Source organism: Eleutherodactylus coqui, chromosome 8 (genome assembly GCF_035609145.1).
Source record: "Eleutherodactylus coqui strain aEleCoq1 chromosome 8, aEleCoq1.hap1, whole genome shotgun sequence".
Classification (NCBI taxonomy): Eukaryota; Metazoa; Chordata; class Amphibia; order Anura; family Eleutherodactylidae; genus Eleutherodactylus; species Eleutherodactylus coqui.
In genome coordinates, this window is record NC_089844.1 from 107,937,913 (window position 1) to 107,958,519 (window position 20,607).

Here is a 20,607-nt window from a genome sequence, read left to right on the forward strand (position 1 = left end):
GTGGCTATGAGGCCAGCGTGTGGCATGAGTGCAGCTGAAGGCTGTGCAGGGACACTTTGGTGTGCGCTGTGGACACTGCGTCGTGCGGGGGGGGGGGGGGGGGGTTGGGCAGCATATAACCCAGGAGAAGTGGCAGCGGAGTGTCATGCAGGCAGTGATTGTGCTTTGTTGGAGGTAGTGTGGTGCTTTGCTAAGGTATGCATTGCTAATGAGGGCTTTTCAGAAGTAAAAGTTGTTGGGAGGGGTGGGGCCCACTCTTGCCGCTATTGTGGCTTAATAGTGGGACCTGGGAACTTGAGATGCAGCCCAACATGTAGCTCCTCGCCTGCCCTATCCGTTGCTGTGTCGTTCCCATCACTTTCTTGAATTGCCCAGATTTTCACAAATGGAAACCTTAGCGAGCATCGGCGATATACAAAAATGCTCGAGTCGCCCATTGACTTCAATGGGGTTCGTTACTCAAAACGAACCCTCGAGCATTGCGAAATTTTCATCCCGAGTAACGAGCGCCCGAGCATTTTGGTGCTCGCTCATCTCTAGTGTGTATCCGTACCAAAATCCCCAGCACAAAAACTACCATGTGTGAACAGATATAAATATAACTTTATTATACATTTATAAATGTTAATATTATAAATTATTTCTAGATAAATAATTAGGCACAAACCCTACACTATACAAGCACTAACTAAACAGCATAGGTGATTATAATAGAAGGGGTTAATTTGGGGTTAATGTGTGCTGCTTCTCAGTACTTTCAGCTTCTCTCTCCTCAGACCTCCCACTGACAGGAGAGAAGGGCAGAGCAAGGCAGAGTTAGGGCTTATTCTGACGTGCGTATATCGGCCGGGTTTCTCTCTGCAGGCGGAGGAGGCGGCCCAACAGGGAGCAGTGCACTGAGCTTTCGCCCACTATCTGACCTCTCTCCGCCCCTCGCCACTGGTTGCATTGGGAGTGGGTGGGGCGGAACTTGGCTCCATCCCCGCCCCTCCCATTGCAAACAGTGGTGAGGGGCGGAGAGGGGACGGGAGCTAAGTACACTGCTCCCAGCCCGGCACGCCTCCTCCCCCTGCAGAGAGGGACTGCGTATATCGGCCGGGCATGAAAACCCAGCCGATATACGGATGTCTGAATAAGCCCTGACACCACTGAAATACTGGGAAAATTTGTTACTGCAACAAACTTTCGTGACCAGCACAACAAGTGTCTGTCACTCTCATTATGTCATCAGGACCTGAACCAATAAGGTCTCGATGAGGGTATTTGAAACACAACCTATTCAGTATCAGCCTGTTTCGTGTGTCTCTCCCACTCTGTGAAATGTGATTGCTTGTGGAGTGAAGAATATAAATTTATGTCGCTGCTGCACAGAGCCCAGCCAGCAGCGATGTACATTTGCAGCGAGTGGTTGCAAAGTGATTAATGATATAGTGCATCTGTGAGATGAGGTGAATGTCGGGACCTCCAGCTAATCTGCAGGAACTGCAGCAAACTATTTTGTCAGCAGGGCCAATTTTCCTGCAGAATTATTTCAATATCCAGTGGAATCTATGCCACAATGAATTGCTACGATTCTCAAGGCCAAAGGAGGTCCAACGAGCTACTAGATCTGGTCTATGATAATGTGGCCATTCAGTGTGAATATTGGGAATGGCTGCCCCAGAGCTTCATAACAGAGCTCTATGCAGCCATTACTGGCAATTCCACTTTATACACTCCTTATAAGTGGCTCACTCTGTACTGTAAAACTTTGTCAGCCTTTGAGTTTGATAAGTCATATTGTGAGTTGTGTTTGTTTAAAAGGCAAGTTAAAAAGCCATATCCATAGCTACAGCAGCTCTTGAAAGGGCCAAACATTCAGCATCCCACACAGCTTTACACCCTGAAACTTTTTCAAAATGTGGAGGCGGTGGAGCTGTGTGGTCTTTCCCTTTCAAACAATGTCTAAAGAAATCCTAGCCATAAAAATCCTTCCCAATATTACAACAAAACAGATGTAGAAAACATTTAACTGAAAACTTAAAAATGAAGAAATCTGTTGCAGCAAATTTTAAAGGGCCACTCCGGTGATTTTTTTTTCATTCATTCATTCTGTAACTATCCCCCCAGTATATACCGTATACGTGAGCTAGTGTTACCTTGTTTAGTTATTTATTTCTAGATTTTCTATATAATTTTCCTATAATATTATTATTAACCATTAGAATGCTCGGATTTAAAGAGGTTTTCTAGGAATCTACATTGATAGCCTATTCCCCATCTTTTGAATGGAGTTGAGCACAGGATGACCTGCGGACCTGGAAACAGCTGTATGTATGGAAGGGTCATTGTCTTTCATGTGACAGTGAGTGGATGTCACAGAACCTTGGTTTCCAATCTTTATAGTACTGGGAATTGGACCCCAAAGTCAAACACTGAAGGTCTACAATTTTCATAGGCATTCAATCTACACTTTATTAGTGATACCCATCCAGCAGTGTGTTTGCCCTCCGTTGGTCTTCAAAACTTCAGACCTGCATCCGGTAACCCTGATCTAGTCCCTGTTTTGGCTCCACCTTACCTGTTAATTGGACTTCCCATAAAAGCCTAGCCCTGCAACTCCCTCAGTGCAAAGTTATTCTGCTCCACAGCATTGATTAGCTCCCCTTCCACCTGCTCCTCTGCGATTATGACAAGACCTCCTGATACCTGGCTTTCCAACTGACTACGTTACCTGCCCCATCCTTTGTACTGCAAACTGAGACTTCCTGTTGCTGACTCCTGGCTTCCATCTGACTGCTCTCCAGACCTGCGTCTGCTACACGGGAGGCCCCTATCCAGTGCTGGAAAGAAGCTACACATTACATGGTACTCCATTTGAGCATGATGCAATAATTACTGTCTCTCACAGGGGTCATAAACTTGATGGTTACGCACAGTATTGTGGCACAGAGCTTGGTGATTTCAGTCTCTTAAATGGCCTGCTGAATACTAGAAAATACCCGAGGTACAAGGAGCAGTTGTTATCACGCGTCAACTTGTAGGCCAAAAAATATATGCAACTTTGAAAGACTATCAATGCTGTAGTAGTGCAGCAGCTAACATTTTGGGGCCTAAGGTCAACCACTTCTTATACTATTAGAAGCACAGGCTGCTGTTCTGCTCTATTCCCAACTTAGCGCTGCCTGTTCAAACTGGCTGCTGTGTACAAGCTCATCACAATACTAGTGTATGGAAGGTTTAATATTACAGCAATGACTACGGGCAATTAAACCAACAGCAAGAGAATGATCTTCAATCAACAGATCTACAGGACGTTTGGTATCAAAGTGAAAGGTAGAGCTATGCTAATATCTATCTTCTATATAAACACTGTATCATGTAAATTATACCACTCTGGCAGCAATAACATTGAAGCAATAAGTTGCTAAACTGGTCTTAAAGTTGATCCATTAGTAAACAGATAGACAATGCACAAGAAAAGCAACAATAAAACAAATCACAGCACTCTTCCAAGGAAATAGCAATGAAATAGTAAAGGCCGCCTCCCATTTAGACGAAATGGAAGAAGGGGGAGAAGCAAAAACAAGGGGTAGAAACGTGCCCTTGATGCATGCCAGAGTATGCTTCTATAGTTGTATACATCTGCCCTTGACTTCTATCAAAACAAGTGTAGAACTGTAACACTTGGTATATTTTTCTTTTTGCCTACTGTTGTATTGTAAAAGGGAGTCATATTCCAACATATGTTGGCTAAAGCACATGAACGGGTTGTATTCCGCATGCGGGATCAGACCCTGTGCCTGGCCGGCGTCCGAACGTACCTGTATTTCTCTGTATTGCAGATGGACCGGATGTACCTGGACATACAGACTTTTAAAAAATCCCCCACCGTTACTTGCAGAATGTGAATTGCAGAAGGACTGCGGGTCAGATGGTTTCCATTGACTTCAATGGAAGCCGTCTGCACAGAATCCACGCAAAAATAGAACATGCTGCAATTTTTTCCCTTTAGCGCAAATCGCAATCGCTGCCCGCTCACACGAGTGGACATGTGAATGTTCTATTCTTGCTAATGGATTCAGAATGCTGCGGATCGTTCGCGCGAGTGACGATTGCAGACTCCGCAATCCAAATCCGGCCGTGTGCAGCCGGCCTAAATATTTGCCAAAGAAATACTCTTTTTCATATATATGGCTAGTAAAGTGGTGACCTGTATATACCAAATTCTCAAAACTCACTCGGTGTGAACCTTGCCCTAAATTTGTAGCATGTGACTAATCATCACTCAATGTGCTTAACCAATAAATCCGAGTGTGTAATATAACCACGCACCTTAGAAGATAAGGAATGTAAGTGGTAACGCATCATGTGATCTGACACATCATCTTAAGAAATTTCATTGATAAAGATATATGTGAAAATTCCTCTATCCAATATACTGAATGAATGTTCATGGGAATATTCTACCTGCATGCCAAGGTGTGTCTTCAAAGCAAACTCTCAATGTAGACTATATGAGTCACATTATTGTGCAATGTAAGGAAGAAATAATATTCTTTGTATGAAAGCGTTACCTGCTTAAAGGGGTTGTCTAGCATTGATATCCTATTTTCAGGATACGCCAACAGTAGCAGACTAGTGGGAGTCGACCACCCAGGACCCCTGATGATCAATGTCAGGCCATTACGCTACTGTATGAAGCTGCTGTGTTGCTTTAAGCACGTAGCTCCATTCTCCCATCAATGGCCAGGGCTGGTATTGCAGGCAAAACTTCAATTGTAGACCTGGACAACCCCTTTAATTTTCTTAACTGAGTTCCATTCACACGGGCAAGCATGATGTCAGGCTAAGAAACCTGTCCCGACATCACGCTTGCCATGCTGCGTTTTTCACGGGGATGCGAAGAGTTTTTGATTCAAAAACATCGCATCACTTCTGTGAAATTGTGATCCTCATAAGCATGTTTCACACGCGTGACAGGATCGCAAGTGTTTACCATTGTTTTCCATGGGAAACATCACATGCAGATCGCACGGCATGCAAGTATCATGCAATGTCTTTTAAAGTCCCTACTACCCTCAGCCAGGATGAATGCGGTGACTGAAGGGGGTGAGTAGATAGCGAAACAGCCTAGTGGGCGGCAGTATACGGTTTCCATAAGTCCTATAGAAGTCAATATGAATTATGGAAGCACAGCAAGCTACGCTGTTTCCCCAACCACCCCTGGCTGCCGCATTCAACTGGGCCTGGAGCAGTGCGGGCTAGAGCTAGATATAGGTACGGGTCCCAAAGGTGTGGCCCACATCTATTATATGTTCATGGCATATCCTATGCATATACTATGAAAATCTTAGATGAGAGTACCCCTCTAAGTGTCATAATTACTAACATTTTTCTCCATGTTTTACTTTAGATACTGATACAGTTCGTACTGATGCTGACTATACAGTTTTCTACTTTCAAACAGACTTTCCTACACGTTAAGTTGCAATACATTTACAAACAGTCCTATGAAATGTGTTTAAATATGTCGTAAATTTACAATAATTGACATATGACCCATATAGACAGAGGTCTGTATAGTAGACAGGGGGCAAAAATTAAAATGGGTCCCCCAATCTGGTTCCAGAATTTTTAACCCTAGACAAATAGACAAAAAGATCTGGTGATTGTTTTCCTTCTTTTCACACTCTTTGTGACCCGAGGCCAATTCTTCACCCCCTTGCCTACTAATATTGCAGTTCCTCTGTAGACTGAAGTCCTATATAGGATCTCAGCACCCAAAAGCAAAGGGGATGAAGCCAACCAGGGCTGGGCCCTTTCTTTCCAAGGGCCTCCTTGCAGTTGCATGGCCTGTTTCTGTGGTATCTACATAATTTCCAAAAGTGTCTGATATGTCATTCCAAAGTCTCATGTTATAAAGTTCCTTGTATGAGGGGGTGCTGATAAAGCTTTTCAATCTTCATTTGTTTCCACATCAATTAAAGTTATATCATTTGAAAGCTCAATCTTTGTAATACTTTGTGAGCAAATTTTGGCCTGATCTCATGTGCCATTCTTGTGTTGAAGACGACATATAATAATAATAATAATCTTTATTTGTATAGCGCCAACTTATTCCGCAGCGCTTTTTCCGATTTCACTACAAAGGAGAGCAGAGCAATGATGAAGCTCCTATTTCTGAAAGGGATGTCGGTCAAAGACATTCACGATGACACGGTGCAAACATTAGGTGACAAGTGCTCTTCGTACTCCACAGTCAAAAATATACCGTACTTGCCAAATTTTAAACCAGCCACTTCTATCCGAATGATGAAGACTATTTTGGGAGACCTCCAATAGTGACCATTCCAGAAACCATAAACGCCATCCATGACATCATTCTGGAAAACTGCTGAATTTCTGCAAAGACGATAGCCAACATTTCCAGAGAATGCGTTGGATCTATAATTCACGTCTGGAGGAAGGTGATTGTTGAGTGGGTCCCAAAATGTTTGTCAGCAGATTAAAAGCATGCCTGAGTGCAAGCTTCCTGGGAAATTTTGCAGCGCTTTTGACAGAATGCTGATGTTTTCCTGTCTTGACTGGTGACATTGGATGAAATATGGATTTTATGTCTGATCCTGAGATGAAAGAGTTGTCAAAAGAATGGAGACACAGTGGTTCCTCACATCCAAAGAAGTTCAGAATGCGGAAGTCATCATCCAAGGTGATGGTGTCTGTATTCTGGGACAAAGATGGGATACTGCTTGTGGACTATTTTCCAAAGGGGTGTACTATCAGGGCTGTGTATTACACAACACTCCTGAATAAATTGCAGGAGGCATTGAAGTCAAACAGGTGCTGAAAGTTGACCAAAGGTGTTGTGTTCTTGAACGACAATGCCTAGTACCACACAGAGCAAGCTGGCTGATTGGGCTTTGAAGGGCTGGTTCATCTTCCTTATTCATCTGATCTGTAACCCTTGGACTATCATCTGTCTTCTAATTTGAAGAAACACCTCAAGGGAACCAAATTTGCTTCCATTTCTAATGCAAATGACTGGAATGGTAATCAAACATATGTGCTGCCATTCTATTCACTTCATTTCTCTCTATGGGACTGCCACGAGATTGCTGAGCGCTAGTACTTGTCTTTCTGCATCAATCCAATAGAGATGAATGGAGTGGCACTTATATGCTTGACTGCAGCTCTATTCATATAGGGGAACATGGGACCCCCAATCTTGTGGCTTTCTGCTCTAAGAGGTTTCTGTCCTCCTTGAGCTCGCCTTAGGTCATCTGCATTACAGTTTTATAGGTGTACCTCCCCAGTCTGGGGTCAGATGCTTGAGAACAGGGCAGTCACCTGAAATGTGATTCGTGTGTGGTTAAGTTGGAGTTAGCTCCATTAACTTCTCTGTATGGATTGCTGCTCATGAGATCAAGAGACTGATTTACTTATAGATTAGTTTTATGGATGTTAGTTTTTTTTTTTACACAGAGCAATCAATCATTGGAATCAGCAGACAGGTTGTTTGCTTTCAAATGACGTCTGTTTACACGAGCAGATAATCGTTTACATGTTTTGTCATTTTTCGACATGGCTTATTCAATCCTTCGTCGCTCTGTCAGAAAGTCGAAGTGTCTGGGAATGGTTTGTGAACGACTGAATGATCACCTTTTACACAGAACAGTAAATTGACAAACAATGATTTTATGCCTGCATAAAAGGAGCAACAAACAAAAAATGAATGAAATCATTCATTATTCAATCGTTGCCCATGTTTGTACTGAACGATTATTATTCATTTTTGCATAGTTCAATGAATATTTGAACAATAATAGTTCTGTATAGGAGGGCCCTTACACTGTGGGTGAATACCCCTGAACCATCATGATGTTTAATGAAAGTGGATATAAAGTTCAGGGTTTTTTGTAAGGAAATACCTTTTCACCACGCACATGTAAGGGGGTTAAGTGACCTTATATGATATTTTTGTCTCCTGTGACATATGGTGTACCTGTTTCTTTAATAGATATAGATCATATAGCCTAACGGACTAAATAAATAGCAGTGATTCCTGTGTTCTCTCTTCCTTTTGTGCCCTGTGTTCTATGATCGGAGTGAAGTGAGAGGCTGGGTGTGTGTAGTGAGTTGAAGTGGGAGAGTGACCAATGTAAGTGATTATCCAGGATAACGCTGCCTGTATCCCTAAAGGTGAGTTATTTCATTGATCCAATGGGCCTAAGAGTCAGCGGCCCATCATATCTGCACCGTAAGAGGACTGGAAACGGAACACGGCCTGAACCTTCAAAGTGTTATTGCTTTTCTGAGTAAACAGCCTCCGTGTTCTGGATAAGTAGCACGGCTACATTTAAGAGTTTGGAGTGATAGAAAGCACTTTACAGTAGCGGACTAAATGAGCTGCATCCGTGTACGGTCTCGTTGGTTCTAACTACTTGGTTATTCTGTTATATGAGCTATAATGAAGTGTGTGGCCAGATCTTGGCACTCAGCATGTGAGAACATAGCATGTGTGTTAGTAGCATTAACAGAACTTCCTCAGGACGGGATGGAAATTGAAACTGCTACAGAGAGTGAAGTGCCATCTTGCAGTTCTTGGAATTAAGAATTGCCTACAGTTGTTGAGAGGATCTTCATCCATGCTGCAGTGCAGAGCTTACCGTAAGTGAGGTTGGGCCTCGGTAAAAACCCAAATGTGTGCTCACAAATAGAGAGACCATATGGACTATGAAGGCATGCTACTCGTAATTCAACAGGAAAGTGTGAGCTCAATCATTTAGGAACAGCTGGGACTTTACAGTATGCAATATAGAGCCTTTGGAAATTTGACGTGTTAGTTCAATGACATCATTGAATGGCTGTGATGGGCTAACGCAGCGCCAGTTTTCATTGGTTGACGCCGCCTGAGTTAGCCAATCAGAGCATTAGCTTTCTGGAGGCGGGGATTTCAAGACCCGCTTGCAGAAAGCAACGCTCTGCCGGCGTGCACGGGGAAGAGACAGCCTGCAGCAGCGCAGCGGGAGGTGAGTATTATTTTTTTTTCCGGACAACTGTATACCCGGCGTATAGGACGATCCCCGACTGAAGAGTAGATTTTTCGGGGTTAAAAGGTCGTCTTATACGCCAGAATATATGGTATATAATTTCTTGGAGAATTCTTCTGGGAGAAATGCAGAGGCAATATAGACAGGCAGCGATGCGGTCCTTCAATGGCCTTTGGGCTGTTTATCCATAAGAGGTATGGGCACAGATGGCATGACAGGAATTCCCTGTTGCATAATCAAAAGAGGGTTCCTGCTTTGTCTCTAGTATGCCACAATCAACAATTACTGCCTCACAAAAGTGTTAAGGCCCTTTTACATGGGCCGAGAATGTTGGGATTACCTTTTGCCAGAGCTGAGGAGCTGGTGACGTCATCATCAGCTCGTCCACGCTGGCACAGTATGTTTAACTGCATGATTCTCATTAGGAATTGTGCCGTTCTCATACACACGTTGTTCAGTGTTTCACATGCCTATGTGAACGATCGGTGTTTAAACTGCACGCGCTGGCGCCAATTTTTATGCTGGCTGAAACTGAGCGATTAGCGAGAACTGCACGATTCTTGCTTGTCGTTTAATGGTTTGCCCTTATTTAAGCTGAACGATATCATTCAGTTTAGCTTGTTTGAACAATTTTCTGAATGATAATAGTTCCGTCTAAATGGGGCATTAAATAGTGGAGATTAGAGGTTTATCTGATCTTCATCGTTAGGGTGACTAGCCACTACAGTTCTTTTTCACTGCGAAATGCGCAGCATTTTTTTTCTCCAGCGGTCTATGGGACTTGTTAATGTTAAAATCGCATTGCACAAAATCGTGATTTTGCGGTAAATTGTGATTTTTCCCACGATGCATTTAACATTAGTAAGCCCCATAGACACCTTGAAAAAAAAACGCAGCAAATTCGCAAACGCTAGTGGGTAGTCACCCTCAAATGGGTTGTTCTGTTGCAAGCTATTGGTTTATCTGTAGGCTGTGTTGTCAATTGTTTTTGAGCAAGGGTATGCCATCGGGGATCCCCAATTAATCAGCTCTTCACAATGGAGCTAGTGCACTCAGCTGATTTCTGCAGGAAGCAGACAGCTCCATTCTCACTGCAGTGGCCAGGCTTAGTATTACAGGCCAAGTTACCTTTGAAATGACTGGGAACTTTGCATGTAATATTTAAAGTACATTTACACACAAAGATAATCGCTCAAAAGATGGCTTTTGAGCGATCATTTTTGTATAAACTACTACTTGGTACTAATGCATATTAGTAGCACGAGAGCTGCCGGAAGCTGTGTGCTGGAACACACCACCCGCTGTTCTCTGAATACATTCCCTTTTGTTCTGCCATGGGGCTGACAGCTGAGACAATGCAATCAGCTGTAATCAACGCTCTCCAGGCAGAACACAGTGTGCAGTCCTTCTTATTAACTGTTCTGTGGAACAATGAATTTCATGACGAACATGCCCACCCCCTCCCCCGACATTCACAACAACTGTGTGGCCAATTCCCAATATAAATTGGCATGATGTGAATTAATGGATGAGATTGATTCAAATCTCATTCACTTTACTGCTACTGTATTCCACTGCAGATTTCCATCCACAAACACAGACAGAAAATTTCTGTGGATGAACCCTTAGGCCGCTCTTACACGCAACGCTTTTTACCGCGACTATGGTGGCGCCCCGAGTGCGGTTCTAAACGCATTACAACGCGCCTTTTCAATGGGGCCTCACAGACCAGCACTCGAACGTGGAGTTTCTAATGAGTGCAGTCTGTCCTATTTTCATGGCTTTTAGTGCTTTTTAATGAACCTCATCACCCATCAATGGGATGCATTAAAAAAAGCTGTAGCAAGCATTCGAAAACTTCACACAGGCTAGTGCATTATGACAGTGAGATGCGATACGGAAAGGGGGGGGGGGGGGGGGAGTGAAAAATTGCTCATGCGTATTACCCCATGCAAAAAAATGGGGTTCATATTCGTGCATCTTGCAACACACAAATCTCGCATTATTTTATAGGCTGTGTGAAAATGGCCTTAGTGTCAGGGCTTAGTTTTGAATCAGCATGTCTAACAAGGATAGGACATACGAGTGCAAATACCACACTGTATTTTTTGCTATCAGCCGGAATTAAAGCCCAGGACCAAGCGCCGCAAATCCATGGTGCTTGGTCCTGAAGGAGTTAAGACAAAATTGTATGTGTTGTATCCCCCTTACCTTACCCCTAAGATTTTCTAAAGATAATGTTTGCAAAGATGTTACCCTCTGAAAGGGATAAGACCAGGATTAGAATAACATGAATGTTGCTGAGCTGCAATACCGGACATTGCCCAAGGACAAGAGTGGCGCTGTTATGGACTGCAAAAAATGACCTATTTTTCTAATTAGACGCAACCTTTTAATTTGCATTACTTATATCACAGCAACCAGTCTCTAAATAGAAGTGCTTTCCAACTCTTAACCAATTACTCATAGAGTTGAGAAATCCTTCTTCCTTGGAAGCTGTAATGATTGTATGAAGCACATTCACGTGACTGCGTAATGACTGGGAAGCTTATCTATATACTCCTGACTGTGTATTGCCAACAGAGCATTACATGATAAGTCTCTGATGTCATATGCAGCGTGCAATAACACTTCCATTACAATGACTATTAATTTACAAACCACAGACAAGCGAGAACTCAGCTAAAACGGATGTGGCATTCTGTACTAGGGGTTTTCTGTCTTGTTGAAATATTCCAGAAACTTCTCAGTGACCAGAAATGTATGAAGTAGTTTAGATTAAGATTTCGGGAAGTGAGCACATTGCATTACAGAGATAGAGCAGAACTCACACTGTACATGAGGTGTTCATAGAGTGCCTCATTATGCATTGCTTTGTGCTTATTAACGAGCACAGGTCCTAATTGTGTGAAATAAGCCAGATTCCATTCACCTTCATTTTGGTAGACATTGGCGCCATGCCAGTTCCATATCAGCTTGGAAAATAAAGCCACAGCTTTATGGTTTTTTAAAGAGACACTAAAAGCTGAAATCTAGATTATCTAAAACTGCAGTGAAGCTGAATATAATCTATTGCTCCCCATTATCAGTCATTTAGAGGGTATTCTTCAATTAAAGAATTGGCAGAAAAAGGTCTGCCACCATTCTCAGTACCATGTACGATCTGATCTTGCTTATGTCTAGTTTCACAAAGATGATACAATGATATTAGGGATGCTTTATTGTTATAATATGCAGTTTATTCTGGGGATCCTTTATCGTAAGGCATAGCTAGGTGAAAAGGTTGGCATGGAGGTGGGTGCAACAAGTCCCTTTATCTTGGCAAGGGTATTTACGTACAAGGATAGGATAACAAACTAAATCATTGCCACAAATGTAGAAAACACTAGCTACTCTACGATTCTGCCTTTAAACCAGACAACATTACCCCCACACCACTAACTGTGCTAAAATAACAAAATCAGCTATACATAACCATCCTCTGCCACTGCCATCCAGCGCTATGGCCCCTCCATCCTCCCGGTTGAAGATGATGTCACTGGATCAGAGGCTGCAGTGTCACCGCCCGTTCTCCTGGCATCAGTGCTGACCTCCTGGGCGTCAGGATTGCAAGAGTTCAGAACGGTGATGCTGCGGCCTCTGATTGGCTGTGGTGGTCACGTAATATCCAGTGACATCATATTCCACCGCTGGATCGGGGCAGCAGAGAACCGGTATGTGCAGGTGATTGTTATCTTAGCACAGTTGGTGGTAAAGGGGTAATGTTTCCCAATAACTGGACAACCCCTTAAAGTCCTTGCATATTAAACATACCATACAGACAGATATAGAACAGCTAAGTTTGCCTCCCGGTAGGCTTGCATTGTATTCTCAGGTGAGATAATGGAGATGTATCACTAATAAACCAAATTGATATTGGAATATACAATACCAGATAACAAATTCTGTTCTGCCACATCTTTATGAAATCTCTAGCGCTACTTCAAATATTGCTACATTTGTTTCTATGTATTTGTCAACACTGTATCCCACCAGCAATACACAGCAGTGATGAAATAACCAGATACAAGTGAAGGGGTTTTTGAATATTTCATAATAAAATTTATTACTTTTAAAGCGTAATAAAATAAAGGATCTGCACAGCAGAAAAAACAATTCCAAAAGGGGATGAACCCTTTTACTTTGTGCAAATAATCTCTTTCTGTAAACATTAAAGTGTTCAAGTTTCATCCCAAAATACAGTTAAATTGCTACAAAAATAAACTTGACCACTATTAAATAAGATACTTTAAAAATAATCCCAGGAAGCTGAATGTGTAACACGCGTCCTTCTCGTCTTGCTTATTAATGCCCTGTGTCGCTAGATCTGAAATGGGAAAGACTTTAAATAGTCCTTTAAGACCCGGTTGACGGGTATCTCGTCCAGGTTCTGTCTGCCGAATGTTGCCAGTATACTTTTTCGACAAAGTTCTTGTAGTGATCTTAATCTGACCTTCCTTAGAGGAGCAACAAGCATCTTTTTAGGAGACAATATGTAATGTTCCAGCAGCTGGAAAAGGCAATGGAATGACTCTTTGCTGCCATCTAGGCTGAACCTTCCAGCCTGAAAATGAATCCTGATGCTGATGGGTCCTGTAGCTGTTTTAACACTGACGGCAAAAAAACAATTCTTCTGTCTACTGTCCCTGATGAGGAAAGTGCCCACTGGTTCCAGTCTTAGTTTCTCGTGGGCCATATTAACTGTCATAGGTCCCCAGTAAAATCCACAAGTATCCAGCATACTACTGGTCTTGGTGATGACAGTAAAATCCGATTGAGAGCGGAAGGTCCGAAAGTGTGTATCACTGAGCGGTGAACCGGCGATGGGACGTCCTGGGCTGTTATGAATGGCTCTGGCAGGCTGGATCTGGGAACGATCTGAGTGTGAAGTATCCAGGTGCTGAGGTCTTCTGTCTGAAACTGCATTATCTGCTTCCACCTTGCTGTGTGCTACCATCCTATAGACTTGACCAACCTATGTGGTCTTCCATAGCGTCCCTCCTATTGGCAGTTCTGCACGTCCTTTGCCGTTCTTCTGTAAATCCAAAAGGAGAAAAAAAAATGGTTACCACTTAATGAAAAATATTACGGACAACCAGATCAAGGAAGAACAATGTCAATTATTGGTATTCATCAAGAATATATTGTCCAGGTGTCAGAATGCACTTATTCATCTACTAAACATTTCCTGCAATAGCTATCTATGGCTGATCAGATAACATGTATCTGCAGGCAACACCATGACTACTGTACCTCCAAGTGATCCGGTGTGCCACCACACTGCTTCTCAAACCCGCATTTCCCATCATAGGCTCGTCATGAAATGCTGATTTCTATTTTTACTCTGCTTGCCGTAAATGACGAGTTCTTGGTAAAGCCATACAATCGGCGTCTAGTGCACGATGCAGGTCTCTGCTACTCCTTTCCTGTTACTCAGCCTTTACAGTCTACAACTTGAAAATGGTCGACACTAAATAGCTTCCTACCAAATAATATGTTTTAAAGTCTTCTCCACACACAGCACGGTTCAATAAATCTTTGTTGATTGACTTGACCTTATCTCTGCCTGGGATTTTAGAATTCAGCTCTTTCTGGTAGAAGTAGTATCCACTTATTGACTGCTTCAGTAAATGGTTGAGAAGCAAGCAGGCATTCTCAGAAAACAATTCCCCACAGCCATTTTTTACAGCTACTCTAGCGCACAGGCATTGATTTAAAAACAAGCATTTAAGCTGATTGCTGCTTCTGTGAATGGTCAGTGGCAGCTCTGAATGTCTATTGGAAGCTGCTTTGTATGGATGCAAAAGCCCTCCTCTGCTACCATATTTAACCCTTAGGACTGTCTGTATGTATAGCACCATGAGTCACTCACCAAAAATTGTCCATTTTTGCAATTTCCTAAGGTGCATTTCAGGATATGCAGATGTAGCAGAGCTGAGTTTGTCATTTCATTGTATTATTTAATGCTAAATAATAATCATGCAGAACAATGGCATACATAGAAAAGCTGAGGCCCCATACAAAGACTTAAATGGGCCACCCATTATGGTGCCCATTTTTGCCCCCCACCCAGGACAAGAGGACCTGGTGTTTCCCATTCCATGCCCTTTAAAATAAGCCTTGGGCAAATTCTCTACCTCCTTGTTTGCTAAAAATGCAGTTCATTTTTGGTTCTGGTCCTATATATTTTCTCGCTACCCAGTAACAAAAGGGATGGTACAACCAGAGCTGGGGCCCCTTTCCCCATGGGCCCCATAACAGTCACATGGTTTGCCTCTTTAATACATATGCCCTTGATGCCAAGCTTTATATGTGGTACTATCGAAAACCACAGGTAACCCACCTAAGGTGCTGCTAAAGTCTGTAGATACCTGGGGCACCATTGCAGATACAATTGATTGCGGTGACCACAGAAGTTAAGGGCACTGGGCATATGTGGGCTACTTGGAAATGTGCCCCTAGTGTTGGTAATGCCTTAATGATACCTCAATAAATGGACTTGAATGACAAACTCATCTCTGGAACAACTCTGCTACTACTGTAGCAGTCATGTTGGAGAACGTTGCGCTTAATGTCTGTTACATTTATAGTCAAGAGCCTGATTTGACTTCTGGAAATTTACATATTTAGGGTATGAAGACTAAACCAACCATAAAACAAATTACAAGTTAAAAATAAGCAACACATTGTATCTGTCCTGGGAATACGCACATATGTTGCTATGTTTCGCAGCTACAGTTGCGCACAGCTGTGTACTTAAGTGACCCCGATGTCGGTGGAGACATACTAGGTTACAGATGCTGAGCTGCCGCTCCAACTTTAGATATCAACTTGGCATAAGACATACAGTCCAACCCTCCTGAGCATAGGATAGGGCTGGTTTTCAGTGAAATTGTTAAACATTTCATTTGCCTGCTATTCATATATGCTGAATTCCTCAGAATCTCTGCAGATCAGATTTCCAAGTCACAAGAGAATTTTATATGCCAAAAACTAGCCGCCAGTACCATACTTCTCCAGCTGCCTGGTGAGCTCATTTATTAGCCCACGGAACAGAGTAAATACAATAATTGCAAGTTCTTTCTAATTCTACTGAAATTAAATTACAGCTAAATCTTGCAGAATGTTCCTTTGCAGTTGTGATTATGGTATACAGCCTATGCCCAAGGCACCAAAACGCAGACGCCCCTTAATCCTGTTTTTCCAGTGTTACCGTACAAAACAACAAGACATATATCCATAATGATAGCACTGCCTCCATAGCACGGCAGTACTGCTACACATGAAGAACCTACATGCTCACGCCAGCTCTGCAGCAGGATCTGACTGCTGTGCATGGTCCATCTGCTCACACAGGACCACTAGAGCGATGCAGGATGCTGAAGGGATTCTCAATGAGCAAAGATTGATGTAGATGAGCTGAATTGGTGATAGAACTATTCCTTTTGTGTGTCATGGAGATAACTCATCAGGATGAGCTGCAAAGACAGTAGATTGTGAAATTGTGCTAAATGACAAACTCATCAGCGCTGCTCTGATAAAAGCTCATATTTGCTAGATGTGTAATATAAAGCATCTGCTCCAGCGGAATATTACAAAAGCTCAGTTACACAAGAAGAGCTTCACCCTTGACTGTAGTAAAGGAAGGCAGAACTCTAGGGAGGTTTGAGTCATCAGGGCATTAGTATGAAGCTTATATAAAACTGTGGATGGCTATAAAATTTAGCTGCGAGATGAAATATGGCCATCAGCATTTACTAATATCTGCATCTTTAAATGCATTACCTCTATATTATCCGATTTGTTACCGTGTTCTGTATATCCATTGATGAGTGAGCCTTGCAGGATCTGCAATTGTGTCCAGGAGTGCATTCTATATACAGTTGTCAAGGTTATATAATCAATGTATAATAATGCTAAATATTGTTTGGGGAGAATAATAATAATAATATAATCCAACATTAGTTATAGCAGAGCTGAGCTTGTCAGCTGTAGTCCAGCTGAGCTTGTCACCTGGCACAACACAGAATGTCTTAGGTTGCTTTTGCAGCAGCACATTATCAAGGGATGTAGAGTACAACTCATCCAGCTCTGCTGTATCGAGCTCAGTCTCATTAGGTTGCAGATTCCGGGGTTTGTCGTGCAGATCTAGTGCTAGACTGAAGTGCAAGGAGGCCCTTACCTGATGTACGTGTCACAGCAGGCAATCCGAGCCCCCCAGCACTGTACTCCACAGCTGCAATCACCGGGGTACAAGTCCTATGGAGGCCCGCGGTGAGCTGAACCATAATCTCCTGCACAGCGCGATCCAGGTGGCCGGAGAGTGGAGAGTAACGCTGCGCCCCAGAGCTGCGCTCGGCTGTCATTGCCTCTGCGCTGGGTGACACTCAGCCTTTTATACAGGGAGCCCTGCCTCCATCCAGAAAGGCGGCCTCTTATCTAGGAGGACAAGCCAACTACTACTTTCACTTTCTATTTCGGAGCCAAGTTCTCAGAAAGGAGAACCGATCCTTCCCGGAGGGAGAAAGAACAAAAGAAAGTATCCGCCTATTATATTAGAATAGTTACTATTGTTGTTATTGTTATCTATTCAGGGTTGAAGACAAACAAGTCCATCAAGTTCCACTTATAATCTTATCATTTTTATAAGGGTGGTTTCATGTCTACGTTAGAACCTACGGTCAGAGGATCCATCGCACAAATACCGGAAGCGACTTTTTCTTCCGGCTAAAAGCCAGGCAGCCGAGTGGAAGACGAACGGATTAGAGTTATAGTCAATGGATCTGTTCGGCGCTGTTCGGTTCCGACCTGGGATGAAGCCCTTCAGCCACAGGGATTCCCCTTTCCGGCTTCCTGAACGTGAGCGCAAATGTGAAAGCACCCTATGTTTTATATGACACTAATATTCTCCACTGCGCTGCTCGCCCTTCCCCTTACTGAATGGAGTGGCATACCACCGCCGACAAAGTGGCCGACGGCTGCATGTCCGAGCTCTGGTCTGGTACCCAGCCTGGAGAGGGAGCAGGGACAGACAGGCAAGTTACGAGCGTTTCCGCTGGCCGTATGCAATGTTATTTGCGTATGGGCTGTGTGTCACACAAATCCATAGATCTCAAAGGAACCTGGCTGCGCGGGATCTGCGCTAAAGTAGAGCATGCTGCGATTTTTCTTTCGCTTGCCAAATAGGCAATTTATACCTGTAGGTGTGAAGGAAACTTTGAAACTACATGCATTTCAATTTCTGCAGATTGTCCATACAGACGGCGATTGCGCAATCTGCAATTCAAATTCAGTCGTGTGAGACCGGCCTTAAGAGATAGCGCTCCTCCTCAAAGAGAAGGCGAGAAGATTTTGGCGCTACAGGGTGCATTATATAAGCTTTTGGAGCCGCGCCACCGAGACCTGGGAAGAGAGGAGAAGCAGCAGGCCTTGGAGGCGTGGCGGTGACCACTTTATAGGAGCCATAGAACAGCGCTGTCCCCATGCTGGGGCGAAGCAGCACATGAAAGACCACCAGCGAGTCCTGAGATCCTAGAGTGCCATAGAATGAGACACCAAGCGCATTCCTGGGGTGAAGCGCACAGGGGAAGAGGGAGAATCCCTCCCGAATTGCCGGTCACCGAAGCAAACAGAGAATGAGATCATCAGCAAGCGTGAGAGGACTACTACGCCAATTATCGCCTGGGGTCAAATTCCAGGCCAGGGTGGGGGAAAAGGGTGCATGGGATTGTAACAGCATTATCATTATATACTTATGGCACCAAGGTTTGGGTTATGCAAGGCCTTGTAGGAAAGGGTTAATAGACTTAAAAGTTGAAGTGGGATGTTATGTAAACGGTTTATCCTGAAGTGCTAATGGTGCAGTGTGATATAGCATTGTGTAAAGGGTTAATGATGATGTGTCTATGACGCAGTAAGTATATTGGGGCAGTCAGGCACATGGCATAGAGTGTATATGGAATTGAGCAATTTAATGTGGGAATGAAACCGCTGGAATGATGCCAGACGACCTCTGGATTTTAGTATGTGTAACGCGTTCAGTCAGTCCTACAGGACATTTGGTCTACGGCCATAAAGAATAATGATTATGTATGTAGCGATTGCGCTGCCGCCATGAGAAGTGACAGAAGAAACTGATAGTTATGTGAAGAAGGGATGAAAAGTCATGTGCCATGCTGCTGCCAGGAGGAGCTATAGCAGGGATGTAGATGGATATTTTGGAGTTGCTTTAAGAATACTGTCACTTTAACTGAAAGAGTTTATTATCGGTTATTCCGCAACATTAAAGTGACACGAACCCTCCTGAGAAGAGAAATACTGTTTAGTATACAGACGTTCAGAAAAGTGCCGCCACTGCCTCTTGTTTGTCATCACAGCGCGATTCTGAACGTCTGTCGCACCACCATCCGTGACGGGTTACAGCTGTACCCAGACTGCTGTGGTCTCTGTGCCCCGGCCAATTAATCTACCCCTGTATCTGCCAATCCTCATGATAATCTAATACTGAGAAGCACAGAGCAGCGGGAGGTGTGAGCACACGGCTTCCTTTTCTGCTGCTGCTATGAGTTTCTTTTCTAGGAAAGGGAGAATGAAGCAGATGTGACTGCAGTAAAGGAGCCGCTCCAGGAAGAGCTCAGCATTTCTCTGAAAACAGTCCTAGCGCTTAACTCTGAATCTCAGAAACTCAAAGAAGGAACTATATCATTATACCGAAATCAGACCAGAATGTGAAAGTAGGTCTGGTGCAGGTAGTCTGCGGGGGGCTGTTGCCATTTTTATTCTTTCTGCAGCTAGAAGACTGGGGCTACACCTAGATCTTTTGTAGAAGAACTTTTTCTTATAGGGTAATCAAAATCAAGGGGTTGTACCAGAATTACAAGTTATCCCCCTTTTCTTGTCACTGTGAGGATACTTCTCCCACTCACAGTGATATCATATTGAATGGAGTGCTGGCCAAGTATACATGATCGGCAATCCATTTCAATGGTGCTGATGGAAATGCTTGAGCACTTGCCGCTCGGTTATCTACGGCAGTCTCATTGAAAATGAATGGAGGAGCAACTGTTGCTCCATTCAATTTACTCCTCACTGTGGGGTGCAGTAAGGCCGCAGTGAGGAGGAGGGGGGACACTGGGCCCTCGTTCTCAGGACTGGTGGGGATCTCAGCAGTAGATAGGAAATAACTTGTAATTCTTTAACTTGTAACACATTTAATTATCTATCTATCCCATATCTATCTATCTATCTATCTATCTATCTATCTATCTATCTATCTATCTATCTATCTATCTATCTATCTATCTATCTATGTAATGTTTGCTTACGTTTAGAATCATTACTAAAGTCACTCCATTAACCAGCACTATTAGAGTTAACCCACCAAATGTGTCTTCGGGGTACTCCATAAATGATGCTACCAGACTGCCATCTTCGACAATTATGGCAACAAATTGCTTCATATAAGTAATCCAACCAATAAGCAACACTACTCACATAGCCATAGAAAAAAGTGTTTAAAGGGGTATTCCCATCTAAT

The 20,607-nt window shown here is 43.3% G+C and overlaps 1 protein-coding gene across 2 annotated transcripts; it reads right to left on the minus strand.

Annotated features, from left to right (window-relative positions):
* Positions 1-13,116: 13,116 nt before the first annotated feature.
* SOCS1 (suppressor of cytokine signaling 1) lies at positions 13,117-17,433 on the minus strand. 2 transcript variants are annotated; one of them, XM_066576185.1, is made up of 2 exons: positions 17,254-17,433; positions 13,117-14,106 (listed from the first exon to the last, which is right to left on the minus strand). In XM_066576185.1, the coding sequence occupies exon 2, from the start codon at positions 14,026-14,028 to the stop codon at positions 13,393-13,395; it is 636 nt and encodes a 211-aa protein (XP_066432282.1). In that variant the 5' UTR covers positions 14,029-14,106; positions 17,254-17,433; the 3' UTR covers positions 13,117-13,392. The 2 variants fall into 2 exon arrangements, with proteins under 2 accessions (XP_066432282.1, XP_066432283.1); XM_066576186.1 differs by lacking the exon at positions 17,254-17,433 and adding an exon at positions 16,367-17,165.
* Positions 17,434-20,607: the final 3,174 nt, after the last annotated feature.